The sequence below is a fragment of the Salvia splendens genome, chromosome 14, assembly GCF_004379255.2.
Source record: "Salvia splendens isolate huo1 chromosome 14, SspV2, whole genome shotgun sequence".
In the NCBI taxonomy this organism is placed as follows: domain Eukaryota; kingdom Viridiplantae; phylum Streptophyta; class Magnoliopsida; order Lamiales; family Lamiaceae; genus Salvia; species Salvia splendens.
Window position 1 is genome coordinate 23,741,484 of NC_056045.1, and position 10,996 is coordinate 23,752,479.

Below are 10,996 nucleotides of genomic sequence, written 5' to 3' on the forward strand. Positions count from 1 at the left end.
TTTCAATTTTTGCCAACTTTTTAGGAAAGCCTAACTAAATAATTTGTAAAAATGTGATGTATTGATTCAGATATGATAAGTGCTAAAATACAATGTGTTATTATTCGATGACTTATTTATTATGTTTATCATTAACGTTAACAAAACTTATATACCTAACTCTTCTATAAGTATTGAACACATTCACCTTCAAAACACCACCAACACAAAATATCTCTCTCTCTCTCTCGCTCTGTTTTGCTGCAACACATAACTCTAGCTTCAACACCCTCTTGTATTCAAACGTATGGTTTAAGATAATCATTACATTCTATTATACAATCTTATTGTTTTATCCAATCTAACTTCTCTCTTTCTCTGTCTCTCTCTACTTAAGGTATGGAAGGTCTTGTCTCAGCATTATGCTTTCATTTGCTCGCTTTTGTCTTCACAAAAGAACCATCACAGGTAACTACTGAACTTTTTGTATGAATATTTTCATTATTTTACTTTGTGTTTGTTTCAAATAAAATTAGACTCATCGTTAATCTGTATTGTATATATATTCTGTTACTATATCCGCAATTACTAATTTTTCGTAGTAAAAAAATATTTATATGATAATTTGCGTCTCTTAATTACAACAATTTTAATAGAAAATTTGAGCACTGTCTCATTGTATAGTAATAAAATATGCTGTGTTAATGTGTAGTTTAATTTCCCGCCCATGAAAAAATACATAAATATTCCTAATCAGCTTCGACTAAATTATTTGAAATGAATTATATATTTCAATAGTACTACAATTTTTTTCTTTCCAACAGACCTTGTTATTTATGCATATATGGGGTTCAAACCTCACAAGTTGTTTCTTTATAATGTTAGTTTGTTTAAAAAAAACATTTCTGGCTTATTCAAAGATACATGTGTTAGTTTTCTGATTATGCATCTTAAATGTGAACATATATTAATATTATTTTAATATCTGATATGCTATTAGATATTATGACTGCAAATAGATTTGTAATTTTCCGTTTCTTGTTTTTCCCCCATAAAGGATGGGTAGTCACAACCAAATTACAGTTGCCCCTTGGTTCAAAATAATGTTTTACATGATCGTGTTAATTGAATCTAAAGTCAATGGTCAAAACATTGACCAAAAAGTCAATGTTACATTCATCACAGATGGTGTAGGGAAAGGGGCCGGTAATAACTTTACTTTCCAACTATTTATTAATAATATTGTATAGTTATAATGTGCTGATAAACAATTTGTTTTTATAGTTTGGTTGGATGGAACCCCCGGAGCATATTTTTTTTCTCCAGGATTTGAAAATGGGATCGACAACTGGATTATCTATCTACCGGTCAACACTCACACCCACACATGTTATATAGTTTGTTTTGTTCATTTAATTAGTAGAAGAAATCATAGAATATTTATATATGCATATGCGACATCTATATGATATTTTAGAAGTGGTGTTTGATTAGTTTACTTAACTAGAGTTTGGAATTTGTCATATTAGGGAGGAGCATGGTGTAATTCAAAGGAAGAATGCCTCAAAAGGAGCAAGTATTATCCGAACACAGGAACCAGTAAAAATGCTCTTCCTAAAGACTTCTTTACCATCATGAGTCACAACAAAAGCTCAAATCCAGGTATTAATTAAATATAAATAAATTAATTGAGTTTGAAAATGCTACTATGTGTGTATGAGCTTTAATTGTCGTACAAATTCATGTATGTGTGCATGCAATAGCATCAAGCATGAATTTCATTAAAATATCATTTTACGGATTAAATTAATAACTGGTTAATTTTTATTTCAGATTTTTATAACTGGAATATGGTTTTGATCTAGTATTGTGACGGTGCATCTTTTATGGCAGATGTCGAAGCCGTCGATCCGGTATATCCATGACTATTTTTCATTACTATTTTCACCCTATTAAATAGTCAAAAACTTACTAATACATATAAATATTACTACTATAACATTACACTTTTTACTATGTGTAGGAAACAAAACTCTATCTTAGAGGCCGGAGAATCTTCACCTCTGTATTGGAAGAGCTCATGAGTACTAAAGGAATGAGAAACGCCTGCAAATGTATGATTTATTCTGACTTAATTACTATTATTTTATTATTCAAACATATTGTCATTTTTGAACACATAGTAAGGGTGTTGGTGGTATCGATGACCAGGCTATACTCATTGGAGCCTCGGCTGGTGGGTTGGCCACGATCCTAAATTGTGATCGCTTCCATTCTTTTCTCCCCAATGCTTCTCGTGTAAAATGCATTTCAGATTCCGGCTTCTTCATACAAGCGTAAGATTCAAACGAAGACTTAATATAAAACTTGAATTGAATTTTTCTAATGCACACTTATTACACATCTTGTTTGTTTCGGAACCTGTAGGAAAGATCTCCCTGGAGCCAAAGACCCTGCCCTGCCATACACGTTTTTTCTGAGGTAGTAGAGTTTCATGTAAGTATTTTTATTTATGTAATATAAATTCTAACTATTGGTAACATATAATGTGGGCATTTTCCATTTTATAGTTTCAATTTTTTTCCTTCAGAAATTAGCCGAATATCTACCGAAGTCATGCACACAGAGACTGGTCCCAGAATTGGTGACGGATTTATATTTCTTCAGTCTTCTTTTCTTCTCATTATTATATTTGCAGCATGACTCTTAACTAATTGAGTTTTTAATAATAATATCAGTGTTTTTTCCCGGAAAATGTGGTCGATGATATCCAGACGCCGCTACTTCTGTTGAACTCCAATGTTGACAGTTTTCAAGTAAGTTCCTTTATTATTTATACGTAAATATTATAATATTATAAGTTCTTTTATTACATATATATATAAATATTATAAATATCGAGTAAGTTCTTAATAATTATAGAAACTATAATATGAATTAAAAGGAAAGATGAAAGAGAATATGTAACATGTTATCCTATCTTATCTTCTATAGTTACAGAAATTAAAACTGCTTTTAGAAATTACATCATTAGTTTGAGCTTCTTTGAATTATATGAAAGTAGGTTTCTCTTAAATACATGAAGTAATTCTTTTCAAAATTAATGAACACCATAGTTAACTACATAATACTAATGGGTACTCTCAGTTCATTATTAGTATTTAAATTTCCAATCATAATTATTGATTAATCTTATCCTCTGTAATCATTTTAATTTGATATCAGGTTTTCAGACTGTGTTTCTGAAGACATTGGAGGAGGGGCTAGATGATAATCCATCAAGAGGATTATTCATCAACTCGTGCTATATTCATGGTTTTATCCATAATCCATCCAATTGGCAAGAAACACCCACTTTGCAAAATAAGGCAAGTTTTTTTTAATGATTTTACTTGCATTTTCATTTCAAATAATTTACCAGTGATTTTTCTAGATTTGAATTGGATCATGAATTAAATAATTAATTTTTGTATTATGTATTTTGTATTTGAATTTACAGACAATTCAACAAGCCGTGGGGGATTGGTATTTCGAGAGGAGCATTGTCGACTTGTAGACACTAAAAATTCCTATCCTATTAACTGCAATAACTAATTACCTGTTTGTTCATATATTATTTTTAGAGTTTTTTTTAATCTAAACCTATTGAATTTGAATTTCAACTTGTTAATGAAAAATTTTATCCATCAAGTTTATATTGTTGTCGCCTAATTAGACGAGTGAATAGTATTTTTAGTTGAAGATTGAGCACAATAAAAAATGTTATCGATCAATTTTTGGCCAACTTAAATTTCTAATTGCAGTTTTAAGTAGGAGCCTCGAAATTCATGAACCGGTCCAAGTAACATACTATATTGATAGGGTTAGGATTCTTCATTTATTTAAAAAAAAAAGAAAAAAAACTCTTACACTAACAACTAAGTAGGGATGACTCTTAACCAGGGATGGCCGTAGCACAAGCCAAGTTGCTGCTCCAGCAAGGCAGCTAGGGCGGGTGGTTCTAGTGCTGGTGCCGGAGCGGGAAAGAAGAGACAGAGGAATAGCGTGGAAGAAATGAATTTAGGTTTGGGCATTAGTTATGTTATTGGGCTTTGCCTTTAATGCATTGGGCTTTAACTATATCTTGATTAAATACGTGATATATGCCTACAAGGATGTACTCCCTCCGTTTTTTTAATAAAGCAATTCTTTCTATTTTAGTCCGTTCTTTAAAAATAGCAACTTTCAAACTTTCTATTTTAGGAAATCTTTACACTCATATACATCAATTTATTTATCATTTATACCACTACAATTAACAACTTAAAGTGGACCCTATGATCCACTAACATTAATTGTATTACTTTTTTCTCTCCATTTATCTTACTTTACCAATTTTTCTCTTCCTCTCTCTTACTTTACCAAATTTTCTCCTCCTCTCTCTTACTTTACCAAATTGTGCATTAAAACTCGTACCGTTTCAAACCTCCATATTTTTAAAAAACGGAGGGAGTATTAATTCGACAATAAATTTTAAAGTAATATATGCATTTAAGGATGTATTAATTTGACAATAAATTTTAAAGTGACAACCACCAACCTCACGGTGCCTCGTGGCACGTAACATACAAAATTATAAATGCTACTCTCTCCATCCCATTATAAATAAAATTGTGTATAGATTGTTTAATTTTGCATTATAGATATATATATATATATATATATATATATATATATATATATATATATATATATATATATATAGGGAGATGATCAAAATAAGTATGTGTTTAAATCCAGAAATGCAGACCAAATCTTGGCCCTAGGATTAGATGATCTAATGGTCAATAATTAACCAAAAACACGGAAGGTCATAATTAAGCAATTTTAGGTCATATTATAATATTTGGGTTTAATGTCATGATAAGATCGTTTTAGGTCATGCTTTGTTAGCATGACCTAAAAATTACCTAATTATGACCTAAAAGTGACCTAATTATGATATTGTTCTGCGTTTCTGTATTTAAATCTAGTTTTGCATAGATCAAAACCCTATATATATATATATATTGTTTAATTTGCAATATAAAAATAGATTGTTTATTTTATATTATAAACAAAATTGTCTATAATGCAAAACTAAACGATCTACAATGCAATCCGATTATATTTAAAATGCAATTTGCAGAAATCCATCTACAACGCTTACTAATGAATGTTACATTGTAGCGTTTATAAATTTGCATACTATGTGCCACGTGGAAGCACGAGGCTGGTGGTACGTTGGTTGTCACTCTAAAGCACCACTATCCATACATGTACGATATACTCTATCTATAATATAATACTCTCTCCGTTCCAAAAAATATGGACATTTGGGATGACACGAGAAATAATGCATAATTGGTAAAGTAAGAGATAGAAAGAAAAGATAATTATAGTATTGTTAACGGAAAATGAGACCCACCTTTTTGAGAGAAAATAGTAAGGAGTACTAAAAACCGATGAGGATATTTTTATGGGACATCCCAAAACGGAAACCCAAAATGGAAAATGTCCTTATTTTTATGAGACAAAGAGAGTAATATTCATGGAAATTGATTAATTAAAACTATTATGAATAAAATATTATTATTTTAAAAAATTACTAACTTCTGTCTAGGGAGCTGATCAATTGCTAATAATTAGCAATCCAATATTAAGATCAATTTTTAACTATTAGATTATGATATCTAGTGGTTGATATAATGCCAATTAGATTATATTTTAAATTTAAATAATTATTAAATAAAATTAAAGGGTATTAATGTCAATTCTTTATTATTAAAATTATCTCAAAACTTTAAACCGTAACTAACTCGATTTAAATTATTTTTTCGTAAAAAATATATCAATTTAAAGGTAATTTTATAAGAATTCTAACGAGATCTCAATTGCATATGTTCCGACGACGTTCGGATGATGGAATTTGATAATTTTTATTTCAGTTTTCGTATATGTTGATAAACAGTTTTTATCAACAAATATATCAAAAAATCTCAATGTAATGTACGTAAAATCTCAATATAATGAATGTAAAATCTCAATAGAATGCATGTAAAATCTCAATATAATGTATGTAAAGTCTCAACATAATGAATGTAAAATCTCAATAAAATTGTGTTGATATTTTCGTATACTTGTGTTGAAATACTCATGTCATTGTGTTGATATTTGTAATACACTACGATGATATAAAAAAAGCACGAAAATTATGATATGATAATATAATGACGATCTTACCCTTTTGATATTTTGTCTACTATTTATTAAAATTCGTAAGATTTAATCTCATCCACTCATTTTGAAATCTAATGGTGGAAATTTGGTCTTTATTTTGGATTATGATGCTATAAGCAATAGAAGATGACTCATTCTACCTATATCTATATATATACACTAGTAAAAGGGGCTAGTTGGGTGAAATGACTATTATGCCATTTTGGCAATGTGAACTGACTGCAATTATTTTCCATCTATATCTATATATATACACTAGTAAAAGGTGTTAGTCGGGTGAAATGACTATTATGCCATTTTGGCAATGTGAACTGACTGCAATTATTTTTTATTTTATTTTTTTACAAATGTTGTAAATATTAAGCTTATGTATACTTTATTGTATAGCTGCTAAGAATGTGTGGTGTGGGGTGCAACCTATTTGTCAAAAAATGGAGTATAATAAATATTTTGATACTTAAAATATTTTGGATATATATAAATAGGGGAGCATTATTCTCCTATTCACCCCTAAGATCCTTTTTTTCTTCTTAATATTAGGCGTTAGATCTTATGCATCAAAGGTCCAGATTGATGCTACAACTCTAGTTACGCGTTGCATTATATAGCATGTCCTTATGCATTATAGGGGTAATATAGTCAATCGGATAAAATTGAACCGACATACTTTTGGAAAGACCGAATTTCAAGCGATTTGAAACCATCCGTCTCCTCAACATCTCTCATTCATTACTCTCTCATCTGAATCCACTCTCTCCCCTATCTCCACTCTCTAAAACCCTAATACTCTCCGCCGTTTTGCGAGATTGAAGAATTGACAGCAGTCGTCCAAGAGTTCAGCGATAACACTCCACCGGTGCTAACATCTACCCCAAACCGACGACTGATGACCCGGTTCGTGTTATATTCAACCATTCGACTAGGTATGTTTGAAAAGGGATTTCGGTACTTATTTGTCCTGATTTTGTAGACCCGAAAAGTAAAAATTGGAACTTTGAATATGCCCCGGCTGGTAAAATTCAGAAATAACTAGTTGTTTGTTTAGGGTTTTCTCTGTATCTGACGGGTAGACACTGTGTTGGGTTAAAAAGGCATGGATTCCGGTATATTATATTTTTGTTTTCTGCCAGATCCAAAATGCCGAAGAGAGGTCGTCCGCGCTCTCAAGCATCACAGGCTACAGGTATATTTGCGTCGCTACTTGTGCAATTCAATATCGTATTTGTTGATTGTGTGGAATGGTATTTGCATGTCTGTTTATTGCGCATTATCCATTTTAAAAAGGGAATAATTGTACCATGTTCTTTAATTTTGTTGATGAAAAGAGCTTCGTTAAAAATCTGTATGTGTTTATATTTTTTGTGGAAGGATAATTGCATGTGTGATTAATGCATTATGTATATATGTAAGTGTCATTATGTGCAGTAAATGATGCATTATGTAGGGTGTTGTGTTTTTTACTGACTAGACTCTGGCAAAATTATATTTGTGCATTATTTATGTTGGACTATGCATTATGTAACATGATTTTTGCATTATGCTGGCTATATTATGCATTAATACGGGTATTGACTACGGGGGTTAAGCAACTCCGACAAAGTATAAATATGATTATTGTTTGGTGTAGGAAGTGCATTATGAATCTGTAATTATGCATTTGTTGGAGTTTATGGTTCAGCCTGAGTTGTATTCTTGATATTGGTTACTAGTCTTTGGGTGTAATACATGTGCGTTTTTGTGTTTAGACAATGCATTATGTCCTATTTTTTACTTAATAAACTCAGGCATAATTGTATATTTGCATTATTTTTTTTGGACTGTGCATTATGTATCATGTATTTTGCATTATGCTCTCTATATTAGGCATAAATACGGGTATTGTCTATGATGTTTAAACAACTCAGTCTAGATTGAATATGGTTAATACTTGGTCTGGGAATTGGAGTATGAATCTGTAATTATGCATATGTTGTAGTTTATGGTTCATTATGAGTTGTATTCTTGATATTGGTTAATAGTCTTTGGGTGTAATACATGTGCATTTTTGGGTTTAGACAATGCATTATGTCCTATGAAATTTACATTATGTGAAGTATATTATGCATTATAACAGGGTATTATTAGTATCTGGCATGCCATTGTACAACCGGTTTAGGTAACTATTAGGAGTATAGTAAGCACATAAGAGGTGTTGATTGTATTTGTTAATTGCCTCAGATTAGAAACTAAGTTTCAGGTTGTTGATTAAATTGACAAATATGTTATTTGATGGTAATAAGTGCATTATTTGCTTTGTCAAACGCATTATGGGTACTGTTTTATGCATTATGTGTTCTGACTGAAGCAATATTTGTTATGATTAATACATGTGCATTATTTGCTTTGTCAAACGCATTATTGATTCTGTTTTATGCATTAAGTTTCAGGTTGTTGATTAACTTAATGTACTTCCCACAACAAACTTACACAACTCATATCATGCTGTCTTTTGAGTTGGTGATAATTTTCTGATGTGTTGTGTTGTTTGGTAATATCAGAGAAGCAGCTTAGAGACGAGATAGACGACGCAGTGGACGACATTATACCAGTTGCGTTGGTAAAAAAATTCAGAGAGAGATTGGCTGATGTAGGCGCAAGTACGTCTAGAAGTGAGGGTGAGCCGAATCAACCTACAGGTCGAAAAGGTGATCGACTCTACTGTCGGTGAACGTCGTCAGAATTCCTTAACTGATCGACTCTATTGGAGAGAGAGACCTCCCAAGTTCAACTTTGAATAGTGGGTCGAGAATTATGGTCTAGCATGAGTCTTGGTTCGGCTATAGGGTGAACTTGGTTAATGAGTTAACTGATATTCGAATAGATGTTTCAATTTAACACTGTACTTTTTCGCAACTTAATAAGTGCGTTCGAATATTAGCTACTGATTTTGAGACTCTGCATAAATTATCGTTATTCAGCATTAAAGATTATGCATTGTGGTTTACAATCTGTGCATTATTCCTTTATCGACTGTCATTATTTGCAATATAGTGTTCATTAGGATAATAATTGTGTATATGCAAAGTCTGAGCATTATGTGTAATTATATTGTTATTATGTACAATTAATTATGCATTATAAGAAGTATGCATGGTATATTTAAAGTGTATATAAATTCAGCAGTACACAAATAATTGCATTATTTGATTAAGACGTTGCATTATGTACCGAGACCTTATCATTATTTAAAATGGTGTATGGTAGACCACCTTTCAATGTGCTATATTATTTACTCAAATAAGTGCATTATTTCTTTTAAAGGTTACGCCAGAATTCAGGGGTGCATGGTATATTAAAACTGGATATACATTCAGCAATAGATAAATTAGTGCATTATTTGATTAAAACGTTGCATTATTTACCAAGATATTATCATTATTTAAATTTTGTATTGAATACGAACTATCAATGGGATGCATTATTTACTCCAATAAGTGAATTATTTAAGTTAAACGTTTCACCAGAATTCAGGGGTCCATGGAATAATAAAATCGGAAATAAATTCTGCAGTAGACATTTTAGTGCATTATTTAATTAAAACGGTGCATTATGACCTAGGAAAACAAAAAAAAATTGGAACAAACAAAATAATCCATCCGAACACAACTGATACATAGTTGACTTCATTAAATAAAAACCAAACGTTGCATTATGAGAGATATAAAGGCTTCAACTCCGACGAACATTCAAGTACAACCACCACTGTAAAAAAAAGCAAATAGTTCAGCGAATGCATACAAGTACAAACAAGCGCTTTTTAAAAACATTGTTATTAATGTGTAGGTACTATACCCTAGCCCATATTCTTATTAAACCCTTGGGGGAAACAAGAAACGTGTGCCAAACATCGTATCACGGTACATCTTATTCGTATGCATTGCAGTTCACATGTTTTGCATTATATAGTCAATAATCTATACAAATCTAAAGTGACAGTTCAATGAAAAGACAAATTTATCCTTTTTGGCGAGAAAAAATTACAGTATGTGAGAGGGCACTTTTGGTAAATCAAGTTGGCTAAATTTGGAGTTTATTTTCTGATTTTTTTTTATACTGCAGCCTATATTTTCAGCAGTTTCCAAGAGAGAAAAATTGAGTGAATAACAGGTTGTGCGACAATTTTCAAGAAATAAAAAGCTGTAATCTTGCAAGTATAGACAAAGCGTACCAGTCAATCTTTAAACTATTTACAAAATTTCTATATAAACCAACACAAACAAAATCTCTATATATACCAACACAGAAACAAACAACAATACTTCAATGCAATTAGAGAGAAAGATGAGAAGAAGAAAAAGAAGGTGAAAAGATCTGATCGGGGGCAAGGCTGCCAGTCTGCGGCTACGCGATGCTGCCCATGAATCCGGACCAGCGACCTGCTGCAGGAGACGACGGCGTTTGATGATGGCGAGTAGCAGCCGCGACGGGGATCAAACTCCGAGACAGCCGCGACCTCGGCTGTCTTCTCCGGGCGAGCAGACCGGCGGAGTAGGTTTTGGGAGAATCAGCTGTCGTTCTACAATACACCCTAAGGCACAACTCCATCTATTCCCTCATCGCCGGACGTCATTTTCTGCAAGAGTACGGACTAGGAGACCGGCAGAGGAAGGGGGATGGAGGAGCGGCGAGGCAGTGCGGAAGGCGTGGCGGCGATGCAGGTTGATGGGCTTGCCGGCGTGGTGGCGATGCACGAGTCAATTCCTCCAATTGAGAGAGAAAG

General features: G+C 32.1%; 1 protein-coding gene across 1 annotated transcript; it reads left to right on the forward strand.

The window, feature by feature from the left end:
* Nucleotides 1-213: 213 nt before the first annotated feature.
* LOC121764690 (pectin acetylesterase 8-like) lies at nt 214-1,893 on the forward strand. The gene is made up of 5 exons (XM_042160710.1): nt 214-284; nt 377-447; nt 1,264-1,346; nt 1,509-1,641; nt 1,813-1,893. Exons 2-5 carry the CDS (start codon nt 402-404, stop codon nt 1,842-1,844), a joined length of 294 nt encoding a protein of 97 aa, XP_042016644.1. The 5' UTR covers nt 214-284; nt 377-401; the 3' UTR covers nt 1,845-1,893.
* Nucleotides 1,894-10,996: the final 9,103 nt, after the last annotated feature.